The sequence below is a fragment of the Lissotriton vulgaris genome, chromosome 3_1 (genome assembly GCF_964263255.1).
Source record: "Lissotriton vulgaris chromosome 3_1, aLisVul1.2, whole genome shotgun sequence".
Taxonomy (NCBI): Eukaryota; Metazoa; Chordata; class Amphibia; order Caudata; family Salamandridae; genus Lissotriton; species Lissotriton vulgaris.
In genome coordinates, this window is record NC_141689.1 from 92,725,656 (window position 1) to 92,744,796 (window position 19,141).

The 19,141-nt window shown below is 42.7% G+C and overlaps 1 protein-coding gene across 1 annotated transcript in view; it reads left to right on the forward strand.

Annotated features, from left to right (window-relative positions):
- The window catches only part of ADAM33 (ADAM metallopeptidase domain 33), a 227,705-nt gene that overhangs the window by 85,452 nt on the left and 123,112 nt on the right, over positions 1 to 19,141 (forward strand). The window contains exon 3 of the mRNA XM_086962852.1: positions 357 to 433. Coding sequence (XP_086818978.1) covers positions 357 to 433 — 77 coding nt within the window. The remainder of the gene's footprint in view (positions 1 to 356; positions 434 to 19,141) is intronic.

Genomic DNA, 19,141 nt, shown 5'->3' on the forward strand with positions numbered 1-19,141 from the left:
AATCAGGTGCCTAAGTTTGAGCTTGTCCTATAAATGTGTGCATTTTCTAGATTATCCTGCACATGGCCCGGTAATTTGCTTTCTACACACTTTGCCACTTCTTTGTCAGAAAATGAGTCCTTAAAGAAAGGTCTAAGGAGTATCAAAGTCCTAGGTTCATATATTTTTTTTATAAGTATGACATTTTTTAATTAATTGAGTTTTGAAGAGTGAGCAGATTCTCAATGCTGATATTTTTGCATTGTGGGTTCTTATGAGATCGGGTCAAAACGAAATGTTTAATCTGGGACACTTTTCAAAAAGTAACTATTCCCTTGCATTCATCTCATAAAGGCATGCACATTGTTTATTCACAGCCCCAGTATGAAGATCAGATTCAACACAAGGTTTACATACAAGGTAGAAGTCATGTCCTTCACTTAAAGAAAGCACAGTGAGTATATCTGATTTGAGCACACTATTGTTTTATATTTTGATTATCTGCAAATACACCTGTACAGCTACCTTATGGTCAGTATAAACTGTAAAGAGATGTATTTGGGATACAATGTCTAGGGTGCAAGATGTTGGGAATTTTTGTGACAAATGGGTTCCGCCGCTTTATTTTTTGCTTTTTATACTACCAGGTTTATGGACTTCTTCTAAGAGCGAGTCTCTCGGCTTGAGTGTCACTCACTGTAGACTCTGTTACAATGGATTGGGATGCTAACTGCCAGTGTCTGCCTTTTAAGATCAGGTCTGCTGCTGCGCAGCTCTTGTGATAGACTCTGGGCTGATTGCACGTTGGTACTAAAACGCTTCTACACAAGTATGTGCAAATGTGTATGGGTTGAGTGAGTGAGACTACCGTATAACTCAGCCGGGTACCCGCGCACAGCTAGCCTGCAGCGGAAGGGTCCCATCAGGGATTGTGATGACAACATATATACATCTGCAATGAGTACTGAAAAGTGTGTGTGTTTCACTATATAATATACTATGGGTGAAATCTGTACAAACCTGCAGTTCCACCATAGTTTGGCCTAGAGATGTGGTTGACACACCACGTTATGGTAAATTACAATTCTGAATGCAATTCAGGTATTAAATCCCATATATGCGCACTCTTTGTGGCACTTCAAGATTCATCAATTTACTCTGATTCAGATCCTTAGAAGATTTTCAGTCTTTTGATTACCCCACTGGGCCAAGCTAATTAATCTGCTGGCCAGCTGGAGCATCAAAGGCCTCCCCACACAGTAGGCCCATTAGCCAGTAATTAGGCCTGCTCCTAACAGAGGAATATTTTCCAGGGCCAGTGGTGCGGGCCCTCTACACCTTCTGGAGACAGTAAGAAAATGGGCCTTTTGGGGAGACCCCGGTGGGCTCTCCTGCAATTATGTGATACCCAGAAGGAAGGGGACCCTGATGTCTGCTGACCTTTGGTGCTCTGCCGGTGGTCAAAGGAGGCTGTGGAACATGGAAGGTATTCTATCTTGAGGGCTGTTGGCGACCCCAGACTGAGGAGAAAACCAGGTGCTGGGCAGAGGACCGGTCCTGAGGAAGGAGCTAACTTATAGCAACAGTAAGCTCCCAGAACCAAACTGGAAATTAGAGGCCAGCCGTTTGGAGAGCAATAATCCTGGTGGATGGAGTTGGCCACCAGGAGCAAAATCACATCACCTGATTCCAGGTTGGTCCAACAGGGCTTAAGAAAAGGTTTGTGGTTGACGGTTCCAGGCCCGGCTTTTCGAAAACTTACTGGGGAAGGCCACGGCCTTGGGAGGAAAGATATTGTTGCTGAGAGGAGACCTTTACTCTTTTGTTATGTTTCTAGGGAGCCCCTAGTGTGCCACAGAATGTCTCTGGGGGCCCCCAGTGGCCTGGGGATAGAAGGAGAATGGAGTGCTGCAGCGCTCTACCAGCTTCTGCCCCCTGGGAGGCCAGACCCTGGGAGCACTAGGGTGTGCCTCCATTGCTCCCCATGCCCGTGTCTGGGGGTGATGGGTGCACAACTCTTATCACACAACCCACCTTCCCAGTCACGGCCCTCAAGGGAATTGTCTCGTTAGTTTTGTCACTTTCACCCTGAATCTCCGTAGGGGTCCGGGTGGGGTGAGGTTGCGATTGACGAACCTCAGAGTGGTTATCCACCTTTAAGAACTACTATAGGTTCAGGTTGTACCCACAAGACTCTGTCATGTAGAGGTTTTGTGTTGGGTGTCGGTGGGTTCTAAAGGTACGCTGCACCATGAATAAAAGAGAAAGAAAGACTAATGTGGTTTTTGAAATGTTTTGAAATGCTTTATCAACAATGAAAAGGTTAACAGTATATCAATGCAGGTATTAATGAAAGCCATGGACATTCTTTATTAATGATCACAATGCTAACAGTGATTCAATACATGTTTTAAAGAAGATCATTGAAATGCTTTATTGACAATCACAAGGGTAACAGCGACTCGTTGAATGCCCTAATGAATGTCATTGTAAAATGGTACCATCCTTCATTATTTTACTGGTGTTGCAATGAGTTTTCATGATATATTTCTGCTTTTATTAATGTGGTGACCCCTTTATATGCCAGTAGGCCTACATTTTGATACCTTCATCCCCTTCTGTGATGCCCATTATACATGGGGGGGTATTGTTATCGGGTGCAAGGCTGACCAGGGGTGTTCACTGTTAGGAAGTTGTCATCATAGTTATTTCCACCTGCCATCAGTAGTATCTGAGTAAAGTAACGCATAATAATGAGTGGTGTGTGTGTAAAATACACTATTTTTCGTTTTTATAAGTAAATGTACAGGCTGAACAGTGATTTATTAGGTGTTCTGGATTGGACTGGGTTATGTACTGCCAATGCGTATGGTATAAGTGACTCTTTAAATATAGAACTAATAAAAAGCAAACCGCAAAAAAAATAGCATGCACTATTCCAAGCCCAGACCCTTCAACCTTTCAGCTTCTTGCTGGCTGACTCAATACGTTTACAGCAGAGTATTACATCCTTTCTTTCTCAAAAAAGATTGAGCATGAATACAGCATTTGTTTGTAAAAATATATTGTACAAGTTTATCAATATTTGTTTTAAGGAACATAAAGCAATACAAGCAACGTTTTCAGATAAAGATCTTAAAGAAATATTCTAAGGCCGCTTCTGGTATTTGAAGAATTCTATTTGACATTTCCTTCTGCATGAGTGGCTTACATTGGGATTTTACTGCACATGCTAGATTTATGAGACTCTTAAGCAGGCTAGAAGCCTTCTCGGCAGACCAACAAAGCCTCCCTCTGTTGTGCTCCATTGTAGAATGCATTTTATGGTCCTCAGCATTTCTAGGTTTGCTGATGCAGACGGACATTCCAATTTTACAAGGATGGTTACTTATTACCTGTCAGATCCCTTGTAAAATGCAGGTGCTTTTCCTAGACCTCTCTGTGGAGTCCAGTCCTGGAAATATTTCTGTGCATAAGACTATTTTACCTGCTCTAAAAATGCAAGACTTTACACGCAAAAGCCAATCCTGGAGGCACGTCAGTGTTTTATTTGTGTGCGATGACGTCATTTACGCCCGGACGTTCTAGGAAATCTGCGTGTTTTGTTCATGAGTGACATCTGGCGGGTGCGCCTAGGGGAGTGTCCGGACAATGGTTTTATGCAAATGAGGTTATCATCCAGAGTATCATTAATTTAAGCATGTTTGCCTAGAGTAGGATGCCTGTAGAGGACTACTTAAATAATAAAAAAAAAAAAATAGTGTGTGGGGGGGATTCGTCAAACGGGGGCCGAGATAAAAGGGGGGTCCCAAAACGTGTTTTCCCCATGTTAATTTCCATAGGGCGGTCGAACTCCCTTTTAGCCCGAACTGCTGAATGGATTTCCACCAAACTTGGCAAAATTGTAGGGACTGGTAGCCCGATGTGCCTTTGCTATGTCTCAAGATATGTGCTCCAGTGGATTTTGAGTAATTTAGGTTAAAAAAATATATATATCTATGGCCGCGCCACGCGAGGTGCGCGCAGAAAGCTGATTGGCTCTCGGGTATCTGTAAACATTCGAAACAGTCCGGAGCAACCGCCATCTTGTGTCTCGGTAGGATCGAGACACAAGAGGTGGCAAAAACAAAGGGGGAAATGACCATAAGGGGGCAGATTAGACCCCCCCTGACCCCCTAGGTCTGATGTGGGGGCTATAAAAGGGCCTTTTGATTTGCGCGGGGGGACCGCCCGGTACGCGCACCGCGGAGCGTACCGGGGAGCGTTCCATGGGGAAAAAAGAATGATAGAGTTTTAAAAAAATGTAGCCTTTTTTTATAATTTGGAGGTAGTTCTAAAAAGAACTGGTTTTTTTCTTATTTGTGTCGTTTTATATTTTTTTTAATGTTTTTTGAACATTTTGTCCTTTTTTTGGCTTTTATGAACTATTGAAAATGGCTCAACTGGATTAAAAAAAATAAGGAAAAAATTAGGGTTTTTTGGGGCAATTGTGGTTGTCACCAGCAAGGAGGATGAGCTTTAGGCTCTGCTCATCGTAGGAGATGGTCTTACCACAAAAAATACAGGTGACCCTAAATTCTCCAAACCGTGGTTGAAGTCCCTTATCTCTGGTCCCGATGGAGTGGGTTGTTTTCGTTTGGAGGTGCTGGGTGTAGATTGGGGAGGGTTGCTGGCCAGTTCTCTCATCTCTGCGGCAGCATAGTTGTTTGGATGCTTGCGCAGCATGTGCCTTATCATGGTATTATTCCCAAATGAATATTTTTTATTTGGGTTACCCCTTGAAAGTTCCATGTCACAGATAAGGCAAGTCACCTTTGCCGCATTCACTCTCTTTTTTCCCCTCAGGGATGGAAAAAAACTCCCATACAATGTGTGGCTTGGGTTGGTATGGGGTATTGTGTTCTTCCAGCCACCTCCTCCTCGTCCCCTCCTCCTCTTCCTCCTCTCCTTCTTGACCACCCTAGCCAACATCATGAGATCCCATGGGTTCATCCCGGTATCATACGCGGATGACACCCAACTCCTCTTTCCTTTTAAAACCCTTACGGTGGAGGTCAGGAACTCGTTTGCTCAGGGGATGAAGGCGGTGGAACACTGTATGGCATCTAACTTCCTGCAGTGTAATGTTGCTAAGACGGAGGTGATGCTGTTCGGTGAGGCTAAACTTCTGTGGACCCCTGACTGGTGGCCTCAAGATCTGGGCCCGGTCCCGGAGCCCAAGCAGGTAGTGAAAAACCTTGGCATCCGGTTAGATCAGGAGCTCTCCTTAAAACAACATGGCAATAAAGTGATGGGCTCTTGTTTTCATATTATTGGGATGCTAAGGAAGGTATTTCCTCTGCTACCAGACTCTACTAGGAGAACTTTGGTTCAGGCTCTAGTGTTGAGTCGCCTGGATTACTGCAATGGACTATTGCTGTCAGCAAATGAAGCAGTAATTTCCAGGCTCCAGGTGATACAAAATACTGCTGCCCGCCTGGTTTTAAACCGACCCCCTCGCACCCCCTCTAAACCTCTTCTGAAAAAGCTGCACTGGTTGTCTATCAAACAGAGGGTGAAGTTTAAGACCTGCTGCATAATGCACAAATGTTTACAGGGGAAGGGCCCGGCATATTTGACCAACAAATTCTCCCGATACATACCTACACGCTCCCTGAGATCTAGTGAGCAGGCCTTGCTTCACGTTCCAAGAGCAAAAAAAGCAAGACAAGGAGAAAGAACCCTCTCAATCGCTGGCCCAACTCTGTGGAACAGCCTCCCACTAACCCTGAGATTGTGCAAGGATCACCTCCCATTTAGGAAACAATTGAAAACTTTCCTATTTCAAAACTGAATAATAACATCTATGGCCAGGATCTGCTAGTTGCTTTTTTAGCTGCCAAAGGCGCGGAGATACTCCTGCGGGAGGTGATCCCAGCGCGATACAAACATGCAAATAAAATAAAAAATAAATAAATATGATGTTGTGGTGGTCCTCTTGATGGTGGTGGTGGTGGTGGTGCAGATGCTCCAGCTGATGCTGCTACTGTAGCCATTACAAAGTACAAAATATACCTAAAAGATTTCAAAACAGGTCTTCCTCAGTCAAAGGACAAAGTCAGAATAAGGAAAAAAGGTGGGGTCTTTCATCATTTGGAAAAAAAAAATGTCCTTAACCAATGAGAAGTGTTATTTTCAGGTCACAAGACCAGGGATTTCATAATTATGAAACCAAAACTGTTCTGCACCAATTAAAAGTGTTATTTTCAGGTCACATGACCCGACGCGCTTACGTGACGCGCCCGTGGGCGCGCCCCGGGTCGCGTCGCGTAAGTGCGTCGGATGTTTACGTTGCGCGATCATATTCGCTCGAGTGCTTCCGGGTGCGCTTACGCCGTGCGTATCACGCGGACGCGGCTACGCGATACATCACGATTATGTTTTCGTTCGCTGCAATAGCGCTAACGGGACGCTCTCCGGAGCGCGCCCTGGGGCGCTTCAAAAGAATACGCTTTCCGGGGCGCTCACCTGGGCGCGCCCCAGGAGCACTCCAGGGCAAAAAAAAAAAATATACATTAAAAAAATTGTTTTAAATATAATATAGGATTCATTCATTTTCAAAAATATTACATTTCACAGCTATAGACATTTGCTATTAACAAAATTTTGAAATTCACTGAAAAAAACATAGGTTTGGGGCCTTATATATAGTTAGGAATTAGCATTTAAAAAACCTATGAAATTCACTGAAAAAACCATAGGTTTCACACCAGTTATAGTTAGGAAATAGCATTTTAAAAAAACAAATTTACTGAAAAAACCATAGGTTTCACATCCGTTATAGTTAGGAATTAGCATTTAAAAAACCTATTAAATTCACTGAAAAAAACATAGGATTCACACCAGTTATAGTTAGCTGGAAATTTTACTGACATAAAACCATTGAAATTCCCACGTTATAGTTAGTTGGACTCACTATAACTTGCGCGCCTGCAATGCACTGCTGATGACGTCACATATTACATCACTCATGACATGGTCAGTGACATCACTCATGACATCACTGATGACACCATCCAGTGAATGTGTGTCTTTCTGAAAAATAAATATGTTTTTGTAAAGGTCGATGGAAGAATACATTTTTAAATAAGTGTCTAAATGGATGTTTTTTTTTTTTAAATGATTGGTTAACTGGCTTATAAAGTGTATCTTAGTGAATACATATATTAGCGAGTAATTTTTACATATTTAAATATTTGTATCACTCATGACATCACTGATGACACCATCCTTGTGACAGAGTGACAGACCTCCTTTCAGTGTGATGTAACCCTTGAAACACATATTCAAAAATAGAAACTAAAATTTTCAAAAAAATAGATACCCATACCAGTTTCAACAACCAATTCAGTATTCAGTAATACCACCATCTATATACACATCCACTCATTCACCAACAATTCTATATAGTCACTCATACATATATTCACTAATCATATGTAGTGAAACCCCTATACATCCTGTTACACTCCGACAGTCATCCAAATGTTACTCACACACATAATCACACATGCAAATAAACTATTGATCATCCATTTATTTGCATATACAACTATACACACACTACCTCTTTACTTCTAAGGAAACTTACACATACTTACTCTCTTAAACAATCACTTATAGAAACACATACTTATTTAAACAAGAACTCTTTCAATCTCTCACTCTCACATATACTCACTTATATACATCAATACTCGCATATACTAGATTAAAACATATGTAGTTACTGATAAAGACAGTAGAGATCTGTTGCCACAAATTGCTTGGGAATCTGAGTTGTCATTTTGAGGCTACCAATAAGATCTATTACCCTGGTCAGCTTAAGGGTCTAGATGTACTACTGTGAGCTAGCCAAAACAAACCAACATTTACCGATGATGCATGAAGACTAAGGCTCTTTATTGTAAAGTTCTTGTTGATCTAACAAACAGTCTGACTAAACTCTTAGAACCTGCACACAAGGATTTGTTATACAGTTCCTATTATCCTGTGCCCCACACTATCCTACTTGTCACCCCTTCATTCTTGCACAATAAATCATCTTTAATTTTCCAAAAACCTGTAACCTTAAAGCCATAGATGCTTCCTGGGGTCAGTTATAAATAATGAACTTTTGAACTTGAGTTGAACTACCATCTTCAGTCACACCTTTCATTCAATAACACATTTTCAGCAAAAACAACAGCACCCTCAATAGAAGCCACCCCACAGTCCTCAGAACACGAAACGTTGCACTTAATAGAACTGACAGACGAACAATCTGTTTCGCAATTGATTTTAACAAAAAAATACTTTATATCAAAATTGAGTTAAAATAATTGTCAAAATCTGCACCAATTTAGAATATGCATTTCGAATGCCAATTTTGGAGAGAAGAAAAATAAGGGGTGTGTGGTCAGTTCTAAGAACAAAATGTCTGACGCAGTTTTTAAGTGCCCAGCTAAACTACATGCTTCCCTAGGCCTTCCTTTCAATGGTGGAATACCTCTGCTTACTGTAAGAAAAATCTCTGGAGACAAAAGCAACAATATTAAAACGTCATCAGTGCATACAGTAAGTAAAGCACCAATGCCTAGACCACTGGCATCAACAGCGACTATACATTCTTTCTTTTCGTCAAACGGTGTTAAAGCAGGAGCATTAACAATTTTGCTCTTGATTACATTGAAATCCGAAGTAATTTGGCTTGTCAAAATTGTTTTACACATTTTTCTTCATTAGAAACCTCATGAAAGATGAGTGAAGAAAACCCATCCACAAACATAAAATAAAATCCAGATAACCCAAGAAAAGAGTATAATTGATCCCTGTTCGTAAGTAACTGCACATCTTTTACAGCCTGAATTATACAATATTTTGTTCTGATGCCCTCCGCAGATGTGCAATACTCCAAATATTCAACCGCTGTTCTCAGAAATTTGCACTTACAAACACATAAAGTCATACACTTACTTTGTAATACTCCCCTTGCTCAACCGTTTGTGGTCATGAAGAGAATTACCAAAAATCTAAAATTTCTTTAAGCAGGCCTAAACCCATTTGTGTCCCAGTACAATGCATCCATTAGTCTCTGGGGCATGGACGCGGCTGAGGCTAAACCAAAACGGTATGGGAAGGAAACCAAATGCACCACAGGAGGATTAAACATAGAGAGGTGCTCTATATTTTCTGTTAAAGAAATGTGGTGGTGTGCAGATTTCGAGCCCAAAGTGTAAAAATATTTATTGTGACACAATTTAGTGAACAGCTATTAAATTATGAGAGAGGATGGCAGTCCACCAGAATTTACTAATTCAGAGAATGCAGATCTGCACGCAACCTCAAATCCCCTGCTTTTTTCGAACAAGAACTATAGGGGCAACCCATTCTGACACTTTGATGGGCTCTATTACTTCTTGATCACACAACTCCTTCAAATGGTTGGCCAAGTCTCTCTTTACGCTAATCGGGCCATTACACATTTGCCTTCCATTTAATTTTTTCTTGGAAAACCTCAACCTTTCCTAATTTGCACTCAAACAAATCCTTGTGCTTTTTCTAGAATGTTTATTTATTTATTTATTTATTTGTTGACATTTCTAAAGCGCAACATTTACCCTTGGGCGTCTTGGCGCTAAACTGCAGATTTTGTCATTGGGATAGCTGGGCAACGTTGTAGGGAAGGCTACTGCTCAAAGAGCCAGGTCTTTAGTTGTTTGCGAAACTGGATGAGGGAAGGGCTTTGCCTAATCTGTCGGGGGAGAGTATTCCACAGTTTCGGGGCAGCCACCAGAAAACGGCGGTCGCCCCAAGAAACTGTTCTGGCCCGAGGAACTGTTAACTGCTGGAGAGTGGCTGATCGGAGCGGTCTGCCTGGTTTATAGAGTTGGAGTTGCTCTTTTAGGAAGTATGGACCTTGATCGTTCAGAGCCTTATAAACTATGCATAAGGATTTAAAATTTATTCTATTCCTGATTGTAAGCCAGTGATATTCCTTTATGACTTTTGATGTGGGCTCAAACTTTGTTTTTCTCGCAAGTAGGCGAGCTGCCGCATTTTGAATGGATTGAAGTTTCCCTATGACTCTTGATTGTGCGTTAAGGAATAATCCGTTACAATAGTCCAAAGTAGACAGGACTAATGAACTAACCAGAGTTTTAATGGCTGTTTCTGGGAGATAAGGCCGGATCTTCCTAATCATCTTCAATTTAAAATGGGCTGTGGATGCTGTTTTATTAGCATGGTCCATAAAATTTAGTCCATCATCGAAAATGATGCCCAAATTCCTCACCTTGGCTGTTGGGATTGGGGGAATGCCAAAAGTTTCTGGCCACCAGTTTAATGGCCAACCTGGGGAAAGAGGTCCAAAGATGACCACCTCAGTTTTATCTGAGTTCAGTCTTAAGCAATTACTGGCCATCCATTCTCCTATATCCAGCAGTCCTTTATTAAATTTTGTTGCCATTTCAGGTCCATCGCCTTTAATAGCTAGGACCAACTGAGTGTCGTCAGCATAGGAGGTTAGGCTCATCCCGTGTGCTTTGATGACATTAGCAAGGTCCGACACATAGATATTAAAAAGTGTCGGACTGAGGGATGAGCCCTGAGGAACTCCACATGGTGACGATTGTGGTGTTGATCGATAGGGTCCTAAAGTCACTGATTGGGTTCTATTGGCTAGAAAGGATGCCAGCAGGTCTTTGGCAGAGTGACAAAGGCCGATCTTTTCGACACGGTCGACCAAGATGGTATGGTCGACCGTGTCGAAAGCTGCAGACAAATCCAGCATTACCAGGATCGCTGTACCCCCCTGATCCCTAATTGCCCGTATGTCATCAGCAGCCTTTATCAAGGCTGTTTCTGTCCCATGGTGCTTCCGAAAACCGAATTGTGTATCATCCAGTATATGATGTTTTTCAATGTATTCGGATAGCTGGGCGTTCATGGCTTTTTCTACTACTTTGGCCACAAAAGGTAGACTCGCAATGGGTCTGTAGTTTTTTAACTCTTGTTTATCTAGGGAGGGTTTTTTTAGTAGGGGTCTCAATGTGAGCTGAAAAACCTATGCACTGGGGGCTATCTAATCCTGGTCAAAGACTTATTCCGATATTGCCTGATCGAAGAGTTTTTCGGAGACGCCATTCTAATAAATGTTGACCCTTTTTTTGCAACATAAACCTTTCGCAAGATGGAATTGTTCTTAAAGCAAATTATAGAAATCCTGAAACCAACAACGTCGGCTACATTTCCAAAATAGGAAAATGTTTTTGTATCCGAGTTGTAGGAAAGTGGATTATTATTTGAGGTGGACAAGGCCCCACCTCAAAGTATAAGGCCACAATCTGGTAGATGCCACACAAAGTTTATAAATTAAACCTGTGCTGAATCCCTAGTAATGTGACATAAATATGGACCAATTTTAAAATAAAGAGAATTTTTAGGAGTAAAATAAGACCAAAATAACAAAAATCCAATAAAGGGAACCGGAAATATGAATTTCTAAAGGTGTAAGAGAAAATGGTGCCAAAAAATGCAAAGCACCAATAATGGTCCATGGAAGCAGAAGACAGGGACCTAGGTGCGATTTGAGGCTAACCGCAATGGATCTCTGTTTGGATACAACCAGTAGATTAACCCCTTGGAAAGTCTTGAAGTCAAAAAGCTTTTTAAAAAATCCCAATGCAGAAAGGGACTTTGTCACTTTTGTTTTTTTTTGTAAAAAAATGTTATTGTGTCAAAAGTCAAGAGCAATGCAGAGCTCCTTAACTCTGGAAACATCTGACATATTATACATTGCAAAGTATTGTCATTGATATTTAATTTATACATTATCGTAGTTATAATTACGTAAAACAAGACAACATGCACTATACAACAATTGCGTCTTGATTGCCACCACATCGCCCAACCCAATAAATGAATTCCACCACTATGTTGTTGGTCCCTGACCCCATAAGTCCGCAACACTATCCTGCATTGGAGACATCCGCTGGGGGCACTGGGTCCAAGTATAGACACCGATAGTCTGCCCATCGTTTCCAGATCTTGGGATGCTTTTGCGGGCAACCCCTGGCCTTAAATATTGGTATCTCCAGTCCCATACAAAAGTCTAGTCCATTCTTCCATGCTGAAAGAGATGGTGGGGCAGATTCCTACCACAACCTTGCAATATCCCTTTTAGCCAATGTCCGCCCCAACAGTAACAGATGCCTTTTATACATATTGCCCCCCGATACCCTTCATATTATGTAGGATTGCCAATCTTGTGAGATGGGGAGCTCCCACCCCAACACCTCTGCAAGACAAGCCAGAACCCCTTGCCAGAATCTCGTGAGTGCTGTGCAATGCCAAATCATATGTATGAGGGATCCCTCCTGACTTTGTCACTTTGTTTAGAAGAAAAATCCTTGTTGAGTGGGCCACCATTGAAATTGTAGCTGCCACTGTGGAACCAAATGCTGGATACTTAAAGCAGGTTGTCCTGCTGAAGCTGGGAAGCATTGGAGATTTCTTGCTGAACATTTTTCGAGTCCCTGCGCAGAATGGGATTTAGTCATTTTTTATGAGGTGTGGAGAGTCTGGTGCAGAGCAAAGCTGAAATTCAATCTGACTGAACGGAATTGATGATCAGATACTTTTTCCTACAGGTCCACATGAAACTCTAGAGGAAATCTTTTCAAAAGTTTCAGAATGCTTCTAAGGCCCCCAGGACCTCGAGTGAGACACTTAGAGACTCTCAGGGTGTCATACAGAGACCAACAGCAAAGTTCAGCCTAGGTCCAGTTGGCACTGGTCAGCTGGGTACTTCAGGGAAAAGGCATCTTGCTGTATCCCTGTAGCCACACAGGAGGTTAGCCAACTGACCCTTGAAGTCTTCTTCCTTGTCCTGGCTACAAGAGAGATCAGGTCTGGTTCTTCTTCACTCATATCAGGTCACAGACAGCAGGTCCAGTGCACTTCAGTACTTCTGCAGGTCCAGTAAGTGTTCTGTGGATAGTGCCTTGGATTGCCACCTTTATGCATGGAACCAGCAAGTGGGTGGCAGTGACTCCTGGACACTCCAAACAAGTGGAAAAAAAGTTCCTGGGGCAACCCTACCCACTTTCCCTGCAGTTCCTGTTGGCCATACTGCGAGAAATGGTGTTGCTGGTTGACTGAGGTGTGAGTCCTGGACAAGCAACAGCCACATTCCCTTGCAGGATGAACCACAAAAAGTCACTTAATTAAACTGTGCTTAACACTGGGTACCTTGGTACTAAAGGCAGTCCAACTTAACTTAGAAGCGATGTGTAAAGTATTTATGCAGCACACCAACAGTAATAGAGTGAAAATATAACACAGTAAAAATCCCAAATCAATTTAGAGAAATTGAGTAAATTTTAATAAATTATTTGTCACCAAAATGACAAAAATCCAATCAGTAGAATTGTAGCTATGCATTTTTAAACAGTTTAGTGAAAATAGTGCCAAAAAGCACCAAGTGCCAACCATGGATATCTGATCACTCTGGACCGGGTCAAAGTCACAAATTCGGGCAAACCGTGATGGAGCACAGGTCGGCTACAGCCACCAGATTAGTCCCACTGAAGTTTACCTACTCAATTCAGCGGCAACAGTCCAGTTCACGGTAGAGGCGGTCGCGATGAGAATGGAAAGTGACGTCTGAGGACGCCGGAATAGCTTGAAGAGCAGGCCAAGTGTTGCGGATGGGCATTGCAGGAGCTTTGTGTTGGTGGTCCCCATGAACGGTCGATGTTGTAGTGCGACGAGGTGGCTGCTGGAGCTTCACATTGAATGGCAGCACGGGTGGCGAGTCCTTGGCACAAATGGTCTCTTTAGCGAGCACGAAGACCCCAAAAATCTCTATCCAGCTCTCTGAGGCCACACCAAGGGTCCAGTACTTGGGGGCCATCATTTCGGGGTCAGCAACTCATTTCATATGAGTGCTGGTGCAGGATATTGAGGGGTTAGCTTTTATGTCTCTGAGGCTCAAATCAGGAGGCCAGCAAACTAGCCCTTGGGTCACTCTGGTAGCCCTGGCTTCAAGATGAAGTTGCAAGTTCATTTCTCCTCCCGCCGGCAGCAGTCCTGCAGAGTAGCCGTCCTTTCAGCAGCACAGCAGTCCATCTTCTTGGCAGAGTCCACAGGTCCGGAAGTGTACTGAAGAGTTGATGTCTAAGGTCCTATTTTGTTCCCTGGTGTCCTCCTCTGGAAGATGGGAGAAGCTTCTAGACAGTAGCTTTGAAGTACATGGTATTTCCTAACTCATCTGCCCTGGCTGAGTTGGCTGCAGTGACAATGTGGAGGTGATAGGTCCATTATGTGAAGGCCGAGCACTCCTTATTTACTTGCTGTTGGGGCTGTGCTCAGCCCCCCCCCCCCAATCGTACCAGTAGATGGCCCATCCAGGCATACCTAATCCCTCCATTGTGTGACTGTCTGGGAGTAATTCATAAAGTAAAAAAGGTCTAAGTGTCATGAATACCCAGTCCTGTGATACAGCCAAGCTGCAGGAACAAAAGGGCTAAAGGGGGAAAATATCAACTTTCTGTTTTTTTTTTTTTTTTTTAAATTTTGTAATTTAAAAAAAACGACTTTATCATTGAATAGGGGTTTTCGTTTTAGTTCCAAAGACAGCAAACATGATATAGCTACCGGCTCCCAATTGGAAATTACAGCTTATTAAATGTAATAAGTAACTTCCAATGTTAATCTATCTTGTAAAAATTTAAAGTACATGTCCAACCTTTCAATTATACAGCACCCGGTAATATGGCTAAATAGGGCCTAACTTAGGGGTGTCATATATTTAATTGAACAGGCATGTAAGGCCCAGCAAGGAGAATTTAATGATAAGTTGACATGGCAGTTGAAAACTGCATTCAGGGTGCAGTGGCAGGCATGGTACGTGTTTTAAGATACTACTTAAGGGGGTGGGTCAATAAGAGCTGCAGGTCTACTGGTAGTATTCAATTTACAGGTCCTGGGTATATGGTATACCACTATATCAGTAAATGTAATTATGCCAATGTGGCATAATTAAACCATGTTTAGGGGAGAGAGAGCACAAGAACTTTAGCGCTGGTAAGCAGTGGTAAAGAACACAGAGTCATAAGGCCAACAAAACGAATTTATTAAAAAGTGGAGGATTAAAGGCAAAACTTGGGGGTAAACCTGCAAAGGGGGGCCAGATCCAACATCCACTGCAAAGAATCCCACAGTGCCCCTCCCAATCCAAGATGGGGAACCCTTTGATGTAAAGGCCTATGGTACAACTCCATTTTTAGCAGGGCCAATTCCATCTAAGGTAGCAGAGGTCGTCGTCATCTCAATTTTAGGTAATGGGAGTCGCCATTTTCCTCAAATTTATACAGAATCGCTGTCCTGTCTGCCGATGACACAGATGCTGTCTGACCTTATCTTTCTAAGAACTGTAAAAGTGTCAAGTCACCCGGCAAATGACACAGCTATAACATCTGATATGACAGTCTGGGACAAGTGTCTACTTTTTACCGTCTCAAGGTCAAATGAGAGCAGATACAGACATATAACCAAAATAATGTAGTCTGAATTGACGTCCTCTCACCCTAAATGTCCAGAAGGAAATGTCTAGGACGCATACCTTAATGCACATAATCTACGTCCGACATTCCGAAACTTATGTCAGGAATTTCAATTTCTGATGAGATGTATTATATGAGGACTACAGCTTGACCACTGGTCAGGAGAGGTCTTTCACCCAGATTATCACATGATACTCTACCAGAGACAGTCTCATCGACTGCCAGCGCACTTTGAAGATGCTACATCTCGCTCGGTGCTGTTAAAGTCGAGTCTCGGAGGAAGGCTGCTACCACAGTGCATGCTTACCGTTTGCAGGGAGCACTTCCTTCATGCCTCCACTAATAATTACAGCTTTTGCTGACAACAAGGTATGCAGTGTGCTTCTTCTCCCTAAAAAACTCTAGAGTGCAAGTTGCTCTACTTTCCATGCTCTCTTAGTGTAGCGCATAGAATTATGTTTTAACATGTAAGGATTTAAATGACATTTTAAACATGTTAAAAATGTTCATTTCTGATTGATCACAACTTGCCTTCTTGCTATTTTTATGATATCCTGTGTAATTATTTTAGATATGCTGAGAAACAGGTTCTCCCTATTGTAATATGTACTTTTATTTAAGTGTATATTCTTCTGAGAGCTGTGTGTGTCATATTGTGAATAACGAGACAGGTTATTTCTGTTACCAACGTGCCCCTCATCCCATTGCAGAGATTTTTAGTAACCGAAAAGCAATAACTGTACTCCAATATTATATTGGGTCTGGTTCTGTAGGGCTACAGTAACCTATCTTTCACATTCTCCTCCTAGACCTACACCAGAAGTGTAGTTTACGCAACACCTTCTCCCCTTTTGCAGCGCTTCTATGCCCACCCAGAGGTGTGATCAGGGTAATGAGCAGGCCCCTTCTCTGTGGGCACTCAAACCTGGTCTGGGGTTAGCTTTTCTACCACTGGGTTTAGTGCCAACCTGAGCAAGGTGGACATAAGCTGAGGCTTTCCAAGTGTCACCTAAAAAATGCTTGTGACAGGGCAGACCCCTTTTAAGTTAATTTAGTTCCTGGGCCTACCTCAGCTGGTCTTTCTGCTAGAGGAAGAAAACTCTTCCCCACTCTCAGATCAGTGTCTCTACTCAGGAAGCAGTTTTCCTACCACTTCACACCTAATTCAGGTGAGTACAGGTTGAACAGTTGCTGATGAGCTAATGCAAATTAGCCTTAAGCAGCTTCAGGAAGGGTAAATGTAATGTTCTAAAAGTTACATGTCCAATATATTTAATAAAAATCTGAATTCGCCATGAGATTGGATTTGTATTAAATATAATATTGAGTCTTTGAATGGACGCTCTAGTGTAGGTCAAATGTTATACATTGAGTTTTCATAAGTGACAGCTGTTGGCTGACCAGTGACAATGTCGTTTTAATAATAATAATAATAATAATAATAAAACCACTTCTAAAGCGCATGGTTACACTAAAACAGTGTGTCCCTCGCTGAGAGATGCTACTGCTCCCCGAAAGGCCAATGTCCGGGGCTCGCCTGGATCCCAGGTTACAAGAAACTATTATTTACGTGGGAAAAGATGAGTTTTCAATTTTAGTCTGAATCTTGTTTCGGAGGGCTCCATGCGTAAATCAAGAGGAAGGTTGTTCCAGTGTTTACTGGCTAGAAACCTAAAGGAACCACCTCCCCTCCTGGTATTGCGAACGCGAGGAAGTTGGAACAACATTGCTCCGGCAGATCTTAGGTTTCGGGTGGGACGATGGATAGTGAGAAGGTTTCGCAAATAACCTGGGCCTTTTCCCTGGGCACTGCGATGGGCAAAACAGAGAGCCTCAAACTTAATTCGCTCCTCAATAGGGAGCCAATGAAGTTCAAATAATGCCATTTTACCTGATGCTCTGCGTGGAAGGTTGAGCACCAAATGTTATACATTGAGTTTTCATAAGTGACAGCTGTTGGCTGACCAGTGACAATGTCGTTTTAATAATAATAATAATAATAATAATAAAACCACTTCTAAAGCGCATGGTTACACTAAAACAGTGTGTCCCTCGCTGAGAGATGCTACTGCTCCCCGAAAGGCCAATGTCCGGGGCTCGCCTGGATCCCAGGTTACAAGAAACTATTATTTACGTGGGAAAAGATGAGTTTTCAATTTTAGTCTGAATCTTGTTTCGGAGGGCTCCATGCGTAAATCAAGAGGAAGGTTGTTCCAGTGTTTACTGGCTAGAAACCTAAAGGAACCACCTCCCCTCCTGGTCTTGCGAACGCGAGGAAGTTGGAACAACATTGCTCCGGCAGATCTTAGGTTTCGGGTGGGACGATGGATAGTGAGAAGGTTTCGCAAATAACCTGGGCCTTTTCCCTGGGCAATGCGATGGGCAAAACAGAGAGCCTCAAACTTAATTCGCTCCTCAATAGGGAGCCAATGAAGTTCAAATAATGCCATTTTACCTGATGCTCTGCGTGGAAGGTTGAGCACCAGTCGCGCAGCAGCATTTTGGACGCACTGTAGTTGGTGGATACCTTTTTTTGCTTAGGCCTAGGAGAAGAGCATTGCCATAGTCTAAATGAGGCGTGACTAGGGCATGAATAAGTGTTTTCCTGGCACTAATGGGGAGTAGGTCGAGAACTTTTCGGAGTGTTTTAAGTATTCCAAAGCATTTTCCCGTGATTTTACTAATCTGATGCTTAAAGGAAAGCTCCGCGTCCACCATGATTCCTAGATTTCTGACAGACTACACCGGACGGGGAATTGCCCCTAATTCTGTTGGCTACCAGGCCTGCGACCAGGCAGAGGGGGATTTACCAACCACTAGCAGTTCTGTTTTGTCGCCATTAAGGCGCAGGCAGTTGTTGTTCATCCACCCTGCCATCCTCTGCCTGATTGTGAGTGAGTCTAATTATTAGTTGGGTATCGTCCGCGTATGTGACGATATCCACTCCAAAAGCTTCCACAATATGAGCTAAGGGCTCCATATATAGATTGAACAACGTGGGGCTCAGACTGGAGCCCTGAGGAACCCCATGTCTGAGCTTTTGAAGGGAGGATTTATAAGGGGGACAGTGCACCTGAAAGCTCCTGTTTTCTAAAAAGGATTTTATCCATTCCAGTGCGGATCCCTCAACTCCCATATCTGAGAGGCGAGACAGCAGCGCTGAGTGCAGCACGGTGTCAAAGGCTGCACTTAGATCTAATAAAACCAACGCTGCCGTCTGCCCCTCATCTGCTAGTTGTCTCAGACATTCTGTGGAGAAGAAAACCGCCGACTCTGTTGAGTGGCCCGCTCTAAATCCTTACTGTGTTGAATGGAGAAGGAAGTTCTCCTCAACAAATTTCATAAGTTGTATATTTACTACCTTCTCTACCACTTTCATACAAAAAGGGAGAAGGGAGAAGGGAGATAGGGCAGAGATTTTGTAGCTGGGAGATATGCATGGTAGCTTTTTTTCTTCAGGGGAATTACTTGTGCCGTTTTCCATGAATCTGACACATAGCACTCCTGAAAAGATAAGGTGATCAGGTGTTGAATCTGATCGATCATACCTTCTAAAACTCCCTTACAGCGATTAGGAG